Source organism: Chelmon rostratus, chromosome 13, assembly GCF_017976325.1.
Source record: "Chelmon rostratus isolate fCheRos1 chromosome 13, fCheRos1.pri, whole genome shotgun sequence".
Classification (NCBI taxonomy): Eukaryota; Metazoa; Chordata; class Actinopteri; order Chaetodontiformes; family Chaetodontidae; genus Chelmon; species Chelmon rostratus.
The window spans coordinates 22,833,065-22,849,262 of NC_055670.1; the positions used below are offsets into that span (position 1 = coordinate 22,833,065).

At 43.7% G+C, this 16,198-nt stretch overlaps 1 protein-coding gene across 5 annotated transcripts in view; it reads right to left on the reverse strand.

Annotated features, from left to right (window-relative positions):
* Positions 1-16,198, reverse strand: part of tns1b (tensin 1b) — a 146,989-nt gene that overhangs the window by 45,734 nt on the left and 85,057 nt on the right. For all 5 annotated transcript variants that reach the window (XM_041951270.1, XM_041951268.1, XM_041951269.1 and 2 more), the window contains 5 exons: positions 10,600-10,649; positions 4,782-4,953; positions 4,025-4,075; positions 3,638-3,760; positions 799-863 (listed from right to left, as the gene is read on the reverse strand). In XM_041951270.1, coding sequence (XP_041807204.1) covers positions 799-863; positions 3,638-3,760; positions 4,025-4,075; positions 4,782-4,953; positions 10,600-10,649 — 461 coding nt within the window. The remainder of the gene's footprint in view (positions 1-798; positions 864-3,637; positions 3,761-4,024; positions 4,076-4,781; positions 4,954-10,599; positions 10,650-16,198) is intronic.

The following is a 16,198-nucleotide window of genomic DNA, read 5'->3' on the forward strand; positions in this document are numbered from 1 at the left end:
CGTTCTGGAAATAGTAAATCATTTCTCACAAGATCGTCACACATATGATGTACATGACGCATGTTAAATCTAAATCTAGACATCGTTTCATGCAGCGTGTCCTGCACATCTCTGAAGATACTGCAGACAACAGTGGCCTCAGTGTTTGTCTGACTGATTCTGAGTCACCCCCATTACACAGCACACAGTAAGACATCTTAATGCAATATTTCACCGCTCATGTTCTGGCTGTTTTCAAAGTGACTTCACGCCGGCTTTAAATTGACTTGTGGGATAATGGGATTACACAGAAATGTAATATTTCATGAGTAAGAGAGAGTGTTAAATTTTCTCCCGGCCAATTAGTGTTTCTTTGACAAACAACAGCGAGTCATGCGCTCCTCTGATTATTTAACAGTTTTTGGAACACAATGTCCTATTTTGGAATATCTCAAAACAAATCCAATAAAAGTTAAGAAAAAGCAGGCACTTTTCATTTTGAGTCCCATGATCAGGCGACTATTTAAGCTAACTCATTGCTTTCTGCTCATGATTATTATATCAAACACTTTTCAGTGAATTTCTTTATAGTGTTGTTCTCCAGTCTCATGTTCCTCCTTCATCTGTTCATCACATCTGTGCCTGTTCTTCAGATGTGGGCCTCAGTCTTATGACCAACAATGCTGGTTTGTCTTCCTCACGTCTCCCTCTTTACCTCCACGTCTGTACGATTCATCTCGCTTCTTCTCTCCCCGTCTCTGTCTGACTTTCTTTCCTCTCTCTGAAGGTCTGCAGGTAGAGTTTGGGTTATAGACCTACCTGGCGGATATGTTGCTGTAATGCATGTAGGCTGCCACCACAACTCCAGTTCTGCCCCGGTTGCCCTGAAACGACAGGAATCAAGCAAGAGTCAGCTACAGATTTTATTTTCCGGGTCACGATGGTGTCCCATGAACAATTTATAATAGTGAATTTTCTTTAATGGGGTTGTTGGGGTACTTGTTGGTTGCAAAGTGAGAAAAAGTGCATTTAACGACCACTGACTTCTCTCTCTGTGCTGTGGTTGTTATTTTTACACCTTTACGCCTTTTTAGATCGCGAATCACTGTCTCTGCAGCCGATTCGGGTTGTGAACTCTCTGCCATCATCACCACACAGCTGTTGTTGAAATATTCACTAGTTTCAGCTTCACCTATATTTCATTTTCAACCAGTGAAAGTGATGCTGAGCAGTGGCGTGCACAGATTTTTGAAGGGCAGGGGCGAAAAGGAAAAAAAGGGAGCGTGTCCTCGCCACTGAAGAGGGCACTTTAGCACGCATTTTGGCTCCCAGGGGGCACTCTAGAGTGTGTTTTGGCGTCCAAGAGGGCACTTTAGAGTGCGTTTTGGCATCCAAGAGGGCACTTTAGCGCGCGTTGTGGCTCCCAGGGGGCACTTTAGTGTGCGTTTTGGCTCCCAGGGGGCACTTTAGCGCATGTTTTGGCTCCCAAGAGAGCACTTTAGCACACGTTTTGGAGTCCAAGAGGGCACTCTAGCGTTTTTCAAAAACTGGGCCACGAGGACAGGGCGGTCGCCCCCCATGTCACCCCCCCGCCACTGACTGACGGCCGCAATGAAGTTTTTTTTTTTTTTTTTCAAAATCAAATATTAAGTCACAATTGAATGCCTCTTTTTTTTTTTCTTCAGTTCAATCATATAATCCCAGAAATGCTGCCAACTTCTCTGGGCCTGAGCTCATCTCACATGGGCTGAAGTAAAGTGTGATGAGTCCATAGGAAAAAGGCCATCCAGATTGTTACCAGCACAAAGTTCAAAAGCTAGCATCTGTGATGGTATGAGGGTGTGTTTGTGCCCACGTGCAACGTCTGTGAAGGCACCATTCTGCTTGAGTTACAGCAGAGTGCAGGTACCAGACTGTCCTGCTGTCCTGAGAACGAAGACTATTGAGAAATTGCACACGTATATCAAGAATGGGGAAGAATCTCACTTTGTAAACTTGAACGTTAAGTGTCCTCAGTCCCCAAACACTTATGGAGTCTTGGTCAAAGAAAAAGTGATGTAAGTAACATGTTGACTCAACACTATTAATTAACTGAATCAGTGTTAGAAAAGTTTAAAAGATAAGACGATGCTTCAGTGATCTCCCAGATGGGAAATTCAGGTGTTACAGCATCAAATTTGAAGAAAAATAAACAACTTAAAGTTTATAGAATAAAAATTAGAACAGAATAAAACAAGCTATGAGAGTGCTGCTGTTAAGCAGCCTGATGCAGCTAAAGACACAACTTTAGCATCGTGCTTCCATACAGCTGACAGACTCAAATGAGACTTGAGATTAAATAAAAGGTCAAAATCAATGCAATGATCTGACTTTTAGCCCCTAGTAGGATCGCACATTCTCCATAATGGGACTTGAAAGCATCTTTTTGTTAAGCCACCACTGCCTAGTACATGCCCACATCTTTTCATTCACCCAGTCTGTAAGTCAGGCTTTCCGTTACATGCAAAGTCTGCAACATGATGTCAGCAGGGCTGTTTTTCAGATGTTAGAGACCTCCGTGGTCACAGAAGACAGTTTAACAGTGTTGTTACAGGCTAAATAGTGCAGCTCATGACTTTACCACAACTGACTGTATAACTGGTGGAGCATCCCTTTAAAGATTAGCTTGCAGCCGTGATATCAAATTCAATCATAAAAAACACTCAATTACACTGCATGTGTGACAATACCTGTTATTTATCTGGTTAAAAAAATACTGGCTGCGTATTTAATGAGTAGTTCACTGAGCTGAGGTCCAAGCACAGTAGTGTGTGGCGATGTGGCAACAAACCAGGCTCAGACTGCATTCGTCTCACACATCCATCTTCATAACAAGGATCACTGTGGAGGATAAGTGTGTTCCACGTTATAAATATCACGGCCGCTCGAACAGCGTGGAGCCCAGTGGAAATGATTTGTTGATATGTGGAAACCCAACACGGCCTGCTTCCTTAGTGACCACCGCAGGCCCACACTCATCACCAGCGTTACTCAACTCGCAGAAAAATAACGGCAGTTGTTATGGCAGCCGACTTGTTTGTAACCTCCCTGTGGGAACTTCCTGGAATGAGGCACAGAGCTCCAGGATCCAACGGTTAATTCTAATGTTGCAAAACACAATCAAACTGCGGGGTTAACGTGAAAATGATTAGGTATTACATTCGGGACTTCGGCCTGCTAGTTGTGTTTGGATATACTTTTTATGGTTTGTGTCGGCATACTTGGGAGCCAGATGATTGCGGTTTGCCACAAGAGTATAATGTGATGCAACTAAGTTTAGGCAACAACAGGAAAATATTGGTCAATTCCGTTTTTATGGTATTGTTAAGAGTAAAAGGGTAAATAAACGTATGTAGCCATGATGAGTGGCGTGCCTTAGCCCCCTAATTGGTGTTTTCCTAACCATCGTCCAGCACGACCGAACCCAAAAAAGCACACAAAGACAAACTCGCACACACAAACACTCCACCCTGAATGTCGTGTTTCAGGGGACGACAACGTCATTACGGAGATGCTCCAGAAACAGTTGCAGCCTCAGGGGAAGTGGGGGTCCTGAGAAGAGCCCCCTCTGCCGTCTATAGATCCATTTTCACAGCATCCTCTCGTCTCGCCGTCTCACCTTGTTGTGTATGACGACCACGTTGTGGCTGTCCGCACTCAGCCAGGTGTCCATGGCCTTACAGATGCTGCAGATTTTGTCCAGGGCTGGAGCATGATGGTCAGGCCAGCCGAAGTCCAACACCTGAGAGAGGAGAGGGACTGTCAGTCGGACTGAGAGGAGAGGAGAGGAGAGGAGAAGAGAAGAGTAGAGGAGGAGAGCAGAGGAGAGGAGAGTAGGGGAGACGAGAAGAGAAGAGAGGAGAGGAGTGCAGAGGAGAGGAGAGGAGATCAGAGGAGAGCAGAGGAGGAGATCAGAGAGGAGCGGAAAAGAGGAGAGGAGAAGAAACGAGAGGAGAAGAGAGGAGGTGAGGAGAGGAGAGGAGAGGAGAGATCAAACCAGGTTTACCTTTGGATTAAGTTGGCTGATGTCAAATCGCTTCTCACTGAGGTTGAAGAGCTAAAAGGAAGTAAAAATAAACACCATTACTACAAATGTTATTGACACAGCAGAGGAAATGTGATTAAAAGATTCAAGACTGTTGATCATTCGTTACTTTTACAAAGCTGATCCATTGCTGGACCCTCCGTCCTCCCACCGCCTCATTTTTAAAAGACTTCAGGTGGAGGGAGACAACTGGAACAGCTAGCTAGCAAACTAATGTTTTGCTCAGGTGTTTTTAAATGTTGATAAATGTCACTCTCACTTTCTCGAAAACTGGATTTCATGTGCACTAATTTTAGGTGTGACAGACCCGCTGTCGCCAAGCTATGATTGGACAATCGCTGCTTGGGGGAATCACACCATTAGGTTGTGCCACAGGGGTCTATTTCAGACAATGCCTTATTCTCTATCTATATAAATGACACTGTTTTACACACATGCACAGTAGGTGTTGAGACTTAAAACCCCATTAAAACTGTTTCCTGACTTTAAAAGTTCAGTAAGAGCAGTGTGAGATAGCAGCAGCGAGGGCTTAAATCAGGTAAGATACAGATGTGGAGAGATTCATACAGATGTTATTTCATCACTCTGTTGTGTGAATGTGTGTGTAGTAGTGACTCGGAGGGATCAGCTGACGATCAGCTGATGAACGTTATATGCTTCATTTATCTCTGAAGTTAATTCCTGCCAGAATCACCCAGATGGGCTCAGGAAGGCGTACCAGGTAGTTGTGGCCGTGTTTGGAGCGCAGCATGGAGGCGACCTCCCGCAGGTTGGCGGCGTAGCTCTGCTCCTCCACGCTGCCGGGGAAGGAGACGGAGATGATCCTCTCTGTGATGTAGATCAGGTCCAGCTCGTAGCTCTCGTCCAGGGCCTGCAGCAGACTCACACTCCTGTCGGGCAAGCAGAGGCGCTTTCACTCTCCAGCATCGCAACCGCACTGAGCAATTTTACAATTCAGAGATCCCACGGTGCAAAAGCAGAGCTGAGGTGGGCTGCTGGACCGCAAGACCGCTTTAGGAGTTTAATCCCCAGAAGTAACACAGCGCATGTGATTTATACACATGTTTATCAGGCCAGCTAGTGTTGATCACTTTAACCACAGCAAACCCAGCATAAGCTGACTGTTCTTCATATTAACACTTTCCATACTGATGCAGTGTGTTGTAGAGTACAGGCTTTAAATCATGCCAAGTAAGTGCTCTTTCCCTAAAACCCTCTGGTGGAAACGGTTAATACGCATGACGTCACTGTGGCATGATTCATTCCTGTGATTTTATATGGAAACACTTGTTTCTTTCACAGAGATGTCACAAGACACATCATTTCAGGCTCCTTCTCACTTTAACCCTGATCACTCCATATCCAGAGAGTCACTCATTTAGAGCCAAAGCATTAAAAAATGTGGCCGCTTCCTTCATCTGTGAGCCTTGTGTGTCCTTAATGCAGCAAATTACATTTCAGATTCAGCTGAGCACACAACACCCTTATACAAGAAACAGATATCCAGGGGTCCGTTTCACAAAGCAGGTTCAACAAACTCTGAGTGTAACCCTGAACTCTGAGTTGATCTACTCTGAGATAGGAAACTCTGAGTTTTCGATTCCACAACAGCAGATTTGAGTTAGTTTGATTAACTCAGAGTAGGTTCACCTCGAGTTAAGCGCGTGCACCGCAACTTTAAAAAGACAGCATCAATGGAACCCCGATTTAAGGATTCACCATGGCAACGGGGAAGCGGAAGGCTGCGTACTTCACGCCACTGGAATTAGACATTTTAATGCGCTCATACAGCGAATATGAACACGTTTTTAGACGGAAGTCCAACACCGCTGCAGCTGCGAAGCAGAGGGAGACGGCGTGGGAGAACATTGCTGCTCGGGTCAATGCGTGAGTATAAATGTAGTCCTTTGAAATCACAATAATATTACAGGGCAAAACTGCTTGAATGGTTGCCTATTAATTTATTCCATTTAGGTGCAATCCCGCGGGGGAGAAGCGCACTTGGCAGCAGCTTAAAATGAAATATAAAAACATGGTTGAAACAGGTAAGACCTCTGCATGATCTCATGGAGGTAGCTACCTCATTTTGATCATGTTTTACATTGTAAAGTAAATATTAAGTGGCTCCCTTTCATTGTAAAATTGGTTATATTGTGTTCATATAATGTTTTGTTTTTTGTTAACGAATGAAATAAAATTTAAAAATGAAAAAAGTGTTCTCATCTATATCATGTTATGTTAAATAATTAAGCCTATATTTAAACTAACACAGACTTTTACTCAGCCAACAGAAAGAAGGCAGATGCACGAAGAACGGGTGGTGGCCTAGAACCGATAACTGTCTGGAAAAGCAAGAACATCGTGGTCTGATAACTATCTACCGACGAATATTTAATTCTCTGCGCAGTATCGCTGCACCTTCATCCACGGGATCATGATCAAAAGACGTTAACATGCCATGTTAACGAAAAAAGTCACCACCTACTGTGCCTAATGGACTTCTCACTGACTGATATTTTTAATGATTTTTTTTAATAACAGACGGCAGAACTATGCCAAAACTCGTCTGCCGACTGAATGAATGAATGAGGAAATGAATGCGGTGTGCGGTTGAAAGAGGGCGGAGACACAGAGAAACTCGAGGTTCCTTGAGTAAAACCTGGTCCCGACCAGGTTAGGTTCATAGAGTCAGTTACTGCGGTAACTGACTCGGAGTTTAACTTACCTCTGTCTGTGAAACAGGCTTGAGTTACCCCTCTTTCTCTGGTTTGACTTACCTTCCTATGTGAAACGGAAAACTCAGAGTTTCCCTCATTTCAGGGTTAACATACTCGGAGTTTTCAGTAAACCTGCTTTGTGAAACGGACCTCTGATGTGGATAAGACATAAACACCAACAACATGATGACTTCATCTTTACCACCAGAGGCGCTCAAATTTGGAAAGGAAGCAAAAAAAAATCTCCCCGCTGCATTAAACCCATGTCATGTTGCTAGACTTTGGCTTTCTGAGAGGGAGGACAAACCGATTGAGTAGATAAACACGTCAGATTGTGAAAATATTGCGGCATCCCGAGTGTGTGTGCACCTCGCAGACCAAACACAATGTGCTGGTCATCGGTGGGGAGAGGTGTCGGGACAGAAAGGAGGATCAACAGGGGAAGACAGAACGAAACTGTGAAGGAAAATATTCACTACTCATTCCCCCTGTGGCAAATTCCTGGACTGATCTGTAATTTTGTCCCAATACTTCTTATCTAATACTTCAGTCATTATTACATTCAGTATTAATACTTCAAATCCAATTAGCTTATCTCAGTATCTTCTTGATCTGCCTCATTGATATTGCCTTTGAGATTTTTTTTTAGCTTTTTTTAGAAATGAGAAATGGCTTGTTAAAGATTTAAGATAAGACGAACCACTGTCACATTAGTATATATATATATATATATATATATATATATATATATATATATATACACACTGCACCAAATAGCAGCCTGTTAGCTTAGCATACAAACTGGAAAACAGGGGAGACAGCTAGCCTGGCTAACACCAAGAGATAGTCCTGCAAATGTGGTTTCTGCATTTCATTTTTTGTGCAGATTAAACAAAAATGATTAATATTAGGCTCGTTGCTTCTCCCTGTTTTCAGTCTGCATGCTAAGCTAAGCTTACCAGCTGATGGCTGTCACCGTATATTTACTGGACAGATAAGAGAGTGGTACTGATCTTCTCATCTAACTCGTGACAAGAACATGAAAAGGCAGACTTCCCAAAACACTGAACTGTTGCTTTAATTTCAGCAGCTTTAAAAAAGTAATGACAGATGTGTCATTTCCAGGGAACTGCTCATTTAAGTGGCCGAGCTGATGTTGTCTTTGTTAAAGCGTCTGCAGAGAGCGTGGACTGTGAGATGAAGAGGTTGAGGGAGAGGTGTCTGGCCCCTGAGCGCCCAGACTGCAACATATTTCCCACATTTGTCAGATGTGAGTAGCCTCAGAGGAAATTGCTCATATGTCTGGGAGAGAAGATCTCTCCAGGTTCACTATACAAATACTGTAACCTGCTCTGTACTGTACATCTGGACCCACTCAAAACCTGCTGACTGGAAATTATTCATCACTCGCGATAGAAGCTGATATGTCACACATGTTCCCCCTCAAACATCCTACTTTTAAATGTTCTGAAGATGCTTTTTACCGTTTCTCTGACCTGTATCTCTCATTCTTTCTCTCCTTTTTCCATCTTTCTGAGTATTTCCTGTTCTCGTCTATTTCCATTTCCCTCCCCGTCTCTGCACATGCACGTCTTTGGCCTCCGGGCGCAGTCGGGGCCGTTCTAGACCTGCGGTCTGGTCCTATTCCAGATCCACCCGCATGCGTTGACCGGCTGAGCGCCAACCTGCTTCTCATCAGCTGAAGAGATGAAGCGATTGCTCGTTTTCCCTCATATCGCATTTGACGAATGACACATTATCTCCACACGCTCAATTTCAGGGCTGCAGTGATCTCATTTGAGCATTTGGAAAAACACCAACTGTGAGCTGGGAAACCTGACACATGCGGCCGTAAAAAATCTGGCCCGATATTTCTTAGTAATAAAAGTGAACAACCAGGACTTCTGTCTCTCCTAGTTAAAATACTGAGAGCCCTCCTTGATCCCAGCTTACGTCATCATTCTGCCATCTTTCCTGATGGTGAACACCTACATTTTCTCACGATCTCAAGGGTCAATGACCAGTCAAGGTCAAACTCAGTACTCAGCAGACGACTTATTCTCACTGCATAAGATTAATTCCATATTTATACTTAAAGCTGCACTGATTGGCTCAAATGACTACGAATAATAATAATAATAATAATAATAATAATAATAATAAGAGAACTGTTACGGCTCTCTGAGCTTTTAAGCGGTTTTAGCTCAATGTTTCGGTGTTCAGGCCCACAAACTTCACTCTCATCAACCGTGTTTACAACAGACAAACGACTCCAGCTTAAAAGTAGTGGAGCATTTAAACCAAAATGGTCTAAAAGGTGAAACATCGGTGTTAGATTTGCCAGGCGGCCAGAAACAGGCTTTTTTTTTTTTTAGTAAAGTGTTTGCCATAAAAACTTCACAAGCTGGTAAAATGTTAAAGTGTTGTGTTCACAGCTTGCTCAGCTGCCCCCAAGCGACCAGAAAATTAATAAAATGCAGCTTTTAAACATCTGTCTAGCCAAACACTATAGATTTTATTAGATTTTTTTAGGCCTGCTATTTTAGGAGCAGCATAGTTCGATCAAACTCTGTCCTGTGACTGTAAACATCTTTTAAAAAAACATTGATTATTACTAATTATTCCCAAGAAGTCAAACTTAAAGCCATTAACATGTAAAATGCAGCTTCAAACTTCAGGTTGTTGTTGCACATGTGCGTCACTGAGATTTTGCCTTAATGTAACCTTTCAGCTGACAGTGTTTATTAGCTCAAAGATGTATTTTGGAGGCGAGACGAAGAAACCAGACGTGTAGCAACCTGCGAGTCGTATCTCAGCTCTTCCACTGAACAAGCAGCAAGTCTGCTCGCTTTGGGAACGTTCCCAAATTTGCACATTAATTTGAACGCGAGAATGCACGACATTTAAAGATGTGCAGTGGGACGCACCGCTGCAGACCACAATTATCAACCTACCCATCAAGATGTCTCCGTAGCTGTTTTGTAGTATGTTTTGTTTGGAAATGAATGACACTGTTAGCTGTGGTGCATTCATGTACAACCACAAGTAACAAGATAAGAACAGGGTGTTTCTAGTATGTTTACTTCCTAATCAAGCCTGTAGATAAAATGGATTTGTCTTTTTAAAAATGTATATAATGTCTGGTCCCACTAGTTTGATTGGACGCCTTCTTTCAGAGTATTATATGAGAGTCAGCTGTCATATCACTTTGCTGTTGTGCCTGTTTAAAAAGCCTTTGACTTTTCCTTTCTGTGGATGTAAACTGACTGTAATCTTCACATTAAATGAACATGCGCTGCTCTGCATGCACTGATGCATCAGATGTTGAACTGTTTTTATAACAACGCATCCGCTCTTTGATTTGCTGAGAGGGAATCAAACTGTCACTCCAGCCTGACACAGCGCTTCAGTGCGAACTGCTCTGGTGTCAAGTTTTACACATTAATCACACAACGGACAACATCTGTGACTCCCAGAGGGCCGAGGTGAGAGGGGCTGACACCAAATATCTTTTTGTCCAACGAAACAGTGTGAGGTCCGGTTCAATGGCGGGGCACGTTGCTTCGCTAATTCCCCTGGTAAAAAAATCAGCAACTATCACATTACATCTACTCCTCATTTCAAAAGCTTCAAGCTGAATGTGACAGAGGATGGAAGAGGTTGCGCTTAACATTTGTTTGACCTTCTTCTTTATCTGTTTGTCCTTTTGGAGAAAACGGCCAAAATTAGTTCCTAAAAAAATTCAACGAATGGTCTCATAAGTCGAATGAAGCCTTTTATGGGAAACTTGCAGCTAGAAGAGAAGAGAAGAGTTCTTACCTCGATGGTCTGCGCCGTGACTCCACACTCTTTGAAGATTTTGTTGAGCCCTGCAAAACACCAAGAAAAACACTCGAGCTTTATCATCGGCCAATGCTTGTAGCCTGCACACACGTAGTGCTATAAAAATATATACGTTATGTAAAAAGACAATATACTAACAGTCCAACAGTTCTTTGTTAGTTTTACTTCCATATAGTATCATAAAGTCCTTAATGTGCTCCAATAACGGTGGATTTGTCTTCTTTTTTACTGTTTATAAAGGAAGGCAGTCAAAGCACCAAGCTGTCCTCCGACGGTTGAAGATGAAAGATGCTAAACAAGGAAGCTAACTGTTTGAAGAGTTTGTAGTTTCATTTAGAAGTTAGTTATGCCAACATGTTCCATTTCAGTGAGCGGGGGGTATCGTCAACAAACACTGGCTGAAATGGGGCTAAACAAGTATGAACCGACTTTCTGTGATGTAACACAGTAGAAGAGGCTGTTGCGTGTAGTTTGATCATTCCTCTGAATTTAAACCCATCGGAAGACAAATTTGGATTTACTGTACACACAGTTCTTAGATGCACCTTGTGATGGGGGTCTCTAACACGATGCTGTGCAGCACCATGTGAGGGGGGGTGTCACATGGCACCCTCACAAAGCACAGCAGAGGAAGAGCAGATGAAGGTGATTGACTGTGTTTGGCTCCACTATGCCTCGCCTCCCCCTCAGACCAGCTCAAGGAGAGGGTCGAAGGCCATGTGGACTTGTTCACTCCCCTGTGGTGTTTGGGTCACATGTACACAGGAGGGGGCTGTTATCTATCACCATCCATTAGATCAGATTGGCTGGCTAACCACCGGTGTCAAGAGCACCGCTGGATGAGTTTCAGCCTGCTCTGCCCTCCTAACGCCTGACTGTCTGTCCGTGTGCACAGTTAAAACAAACGGAGACAACATCCAGCATATGTGCGAGTGGTTAATCATGTGAGTGCGACTGTGTGCTCTGTAAGCTACTTGGCTGTGTTGTTTTAGCCTAAAATGACTACATTTGCTGCAGCTTTTCCAAAAAGAAATTGCTAAAAACGAGCAACCAGTTTGTTTTAATGTGCAAAAATTACAAGTCAGATTGTTAAAAAAAATTGCATCACTAAACATTTCTTAGGACGCTCAGTATGAGGACATTCCCGCAGCACTAACCAACTACCTGACTTTTTTTTCCATAAATTGAGTCCATCTCAGAAACACAACATTTCTGGCACAATGTCACTGAATACTTGCAGCAAATGTGCAGCAACGATGGAATAATGCTTAAAAGTAAATGCACTATTCTAATTAGTTCATTAAATTTAAATGTGTGATGTTTAATGTTATTAAAAGGGGTAACGTGAGTAAATCAGTCTGCACTGAGCTATAAATATGACTAATTCTGTCACTCTCTATTGTCCACAGCTGCTTCATACTACATGGAACGCTTCACCTTCAATTGGTTAAATCCCTGCATCACCTGAAGCCAACAGGACACACATGTAGATAAACCTGCAGGGCTACAGAGAAACCATCTGAATTGTTGGTGGGGGTATAACCCTACTTGGCCCCACTCTTGCACTGCCCATGTTCTGGGGGAACAAAGTCAGACTTAATGAAGTTACAAGGAAGTTTGCTGAGTTTGATGCTTGACTTTTGCTTGATTGAAAATTGATTCTTGACTTCATTCAAAATTAGATTACGGTGATTGGTAAAAAAAGAAAAAAAAAAAGGGCCAAGTGTTCCTACAGTTTGACCAATTCTGGCAGAAAATCTTACATTGCGAATTCTTGGAGGGACTGAATGAGTACACAGACTGTAGGAGCACAAAGACAGATATAAACAAGTCAGACGATGCACTGTTTGGCTGGTTTCTTCGCTTTCCAGACAAATCCGCTTCATCTCAACAAATGTATGCACCGTTCCTTTGTTCCATCTCACATCTCAAGTATTCACGAGTCCGTGGCCGACCGAGGCGACACAAAGCAAATCCCCCATTTTCTGCCTGTGCTTTAGCCTAAACGTTTCAGTATGTTGCAAGGAGCTATAAAGTGCAGAGTCGCCAGAGGAGGACAGAGATGAATGAGCGAGAAACAGCCTATAAGAGAGAATCCAGAGGCAGACGCAGAGCATGAAGAGGGTTAGGAGTGCTTGTGCTAAGTGGAGCTATGATTCTTACTGTGCATGAAAGTCAAGAAAAGGCCAAAGTACTTTTAAATGTGCCACAGTGAGATGAAAATATCTTTGGATTTTTGAATGGCAAGGTAAACGTGTCCGAGAAATGCCGGTAACTGAGCGTCAGCATGCGATACACGGTGCCAGCATGCAAACAAACATCTTAATTACAGACTGGGAGAGAGTTTGCAGGGGATGGTGTTTATATTGTGCAGCGAAGATGGCAGTTAATTCATAGTTTTTGCTTCAAATTAGTCTGAATTGGTGTGCAGAGCATTTTATGTGCCACAATATTTAAGTTAAAGTGCAACCATGTGGGTAAATCAAAGCATCGCAATGAAACTCCAGTCAGACAAGAACTTTCTCTGTGGTCACACTGATGTTTTTGTCATTGAGGAACTGAGAGACATCATGATGTTCAAGTGCCCTAAAGTCTATGAATGGAATCTACTGTGCGGCCATAAACGTTAGCGAACAGCTGCAAGATTTTAAGTGTCTTAACGTGAACGATACAATAACGCAACTAAAGAAATCATGAATTCAGATTTCTTGTGCTCAGATTAGTTTCCCAGCTCTAAAGCAGACCAAGACATGAGCCCCTGAACATCTCACAATCACACCCTGAGACCTGTTCCCCTGCTTTGAGAACTTGTGTTGGGAAGAACAGGGGGAGGCAAAGTAGCGGGTGAGGAGGAGGAGGAGGAGGTGGGAACTGGAGTGGGGGGTCCAGCAGGCCTGTTTCCAGATGAAAACCATCTGTGGAGGTTGACTTTACAAGCAGGCCATTCAAATTAACCATCTGAGAGAGAGCAGGGGAGCGAAGGAGGAAGGGAGGGAGGGCAAAGGACGTTGGGGGCTGGTAAAAGTCTGCGAGGGAGACGAGAGAAACTATTCAATAACAAAGGAAAAACAAGTGATGAAGGAGCGGACAAGAAAAGCACAAGATACAGCACCCGCGGTGACTACTGTAAATCCATCCAACCATCCATCCATCCGTTCGTGCGCCCCTCCATCGCGTCCTACCTTCCTGAAAAGGTAGCCCGTACTCCATCGCCATGCCCCCCTCAGAGAGGAGAGGCGCCTTCTCAAAGACCCTCCTCGGTTCATCTCTGGAGAGCTGCCTCTCACTGCTTTCTGTCCAGCAGTGAACTTTCCTCCGTGAAACCTCTCGCCTTTCTCTGACAGTGGAGGAGGCGAAGGGAAGAAGAAGAGGAAGAGAAAAAAAAGGGGCTCTATTTTGGGCCGTTGCCTGCAATGGGCCACTGCATGCTCCAGCTCAGAGCAGACTCCTCCACAGCGCTCCTCGTCTCGTCCTTCTATCCGCTCTGGGTTCTCGCTCCCTCTCTTTCCTCCCCTCTCTGTCTGCGTGCTGGCCACCCTCCCCCTCCCTCTCGGCCTCCCATCACGTTATCTCCCCTCGTATTCAACTTTTCCCTCCCTCTTTCTCATCTGTGCACGGACCTAAACTGCAACTTCTGTCCCTTTCCGCCTCTGTAGGCGAACGTGTGGTCTGATGCACACACATAAATCAGCTGGCTGTAACTCTTCACCGCCGCGTGTGTTACGTCATCTCGACAGTCATTTTGGAAAACTGTTTTGCACTTGAGTGCTGTTTTTGTCAAGTATATCATGTTCGTATCATATTTAAGTATCATAAGTAGTCATAACTTTCCTATATTTCCTGTAATTTTCTTGCCTTTCTGTCAAATAAGAAGTAGACGAGTCTTCAAGACTCACCAATCTCTCAAGGAATTTCATTCTAAAAATATGCACTATTTAAAGAGCAGGATGTTGCTACTTCTGATTTAATAAGTGCCTAATTTCTTAGTGTTTACATCAAGAAGCTAAAAAAAAAAAAAAACCCATAATAACAGGAGCCAACGAAGTGAAGGAGCAGAGAAACACCGAACCAACCAAGGTAGAAACTGATCCGGTGGAGCGAGAGAGGCTCATGTTGTCATGAGACAAAACTTGATGCTCCGAGGCGATGAGGCGCGGCTAAACATCTCCCAGACGTCACAGCGTAACCACACAGCAAATGCCCATGACCAGATGGTAGCAGCTGCGCTCACACGCAGACACACACGCGTGCATACACACTCTAACTCATGCAGGGACTTATAATCACTGTGTGTTTCAGGCTCTGCCCCTGAGTTAAGGTGCAGACCAAATTATGAGCTGAGACTGTCTGATGTGAAGCTCCTGCGTGGCTTCACGGCGGGCACAGACGCTGGTGCTCTTCTGTACTACACTGCAGGAGAAAGCTGAAGAATAACATAGGAAATGCCAATAAAAGCAGCAGCGGGGCACACACACACACACTGAGGGAGACACACTGCATTTGTGTTTATTTTGGTGCTTGTGGAGAAAGTGGGTACTTGGCTTTGGGTGGTAGCTCTAAATCGGTTACTTGATCCTTCCTTTCCCAGACAAAATACAACTCACAGGAAGTTGTGTCATAGACAGCTGGTGCCAAGTGAGTCCAAAGCAAACCTGTATATTCAAATTTTTGCAATGGTTGACCTGATGTGCAAGTAGGGGGGAGAGAGTCATTAGTCCCAAGCGATGAATTTAAGTTCCATCAGTTGTTCTGCGAGCCTGACTCCAAGAAACCTGGGACAAGTGTTCCTGAGTCCATGTATTAATCTCCTTTATCCAATCATGTGTTCACAAAGTGGTGAGCCTCGCTCTATCCTGAGACTAGTCTAGGCTGAAATCCAGTACATCCCTGGTAAAAGCCATCTATTTTCCCACATGTAAAGCAGCAAATTACACTTTGCAACAGGCTGCAAGAGACGCAGGCCAGTAGTAAAGCTGCTCACTGTTGCAATACTTAGTGTTAAAAGTGTAAAAATGAAAGATGAAATGAGTTCAACTGAAGTTGTTCATATGCGTTACTGCAGCTGCATCATTCAGCCAAAGACTGCAAGAAATTCATCCATATTGGATGATTTCACACTTCCTGATTTACATCCAGTGCCCAGATTTAGTCCCAGTGCAGCAGTGTGCCCTGTGTCCTGGGTGTGGTGGCTGGGATACAGAGATTAACATTTTAATCAATCCTAACCAAGCATTGCTGCAAAAAGCAGTGTTGACATCGTACCTAACAACAACCAACATCGTCTAGCAGTGACATTCTTGTCTGGTGTGGATGGTGCATTTGCATGATTTTGTGTCTGACAGCAGTTTTAGTTAGTTAACAACCTCTTGAACTGTTTACACTCTGCGGCTGACCTCCATTTTCAACCTTCCTGCATGTTAATGTGCACCACAGGAGGCACAAATAGAAAACTTTGCATGATGTTACCTCGCAATGACAAGCTCACAAATCAGCAGCTAATTGCACAGTGCAATTTTCTCTGTGTCTGATGCGCCTTAGAAAACAGTCAAGGCAAAAGGTCCAATGGGAGCAGAAT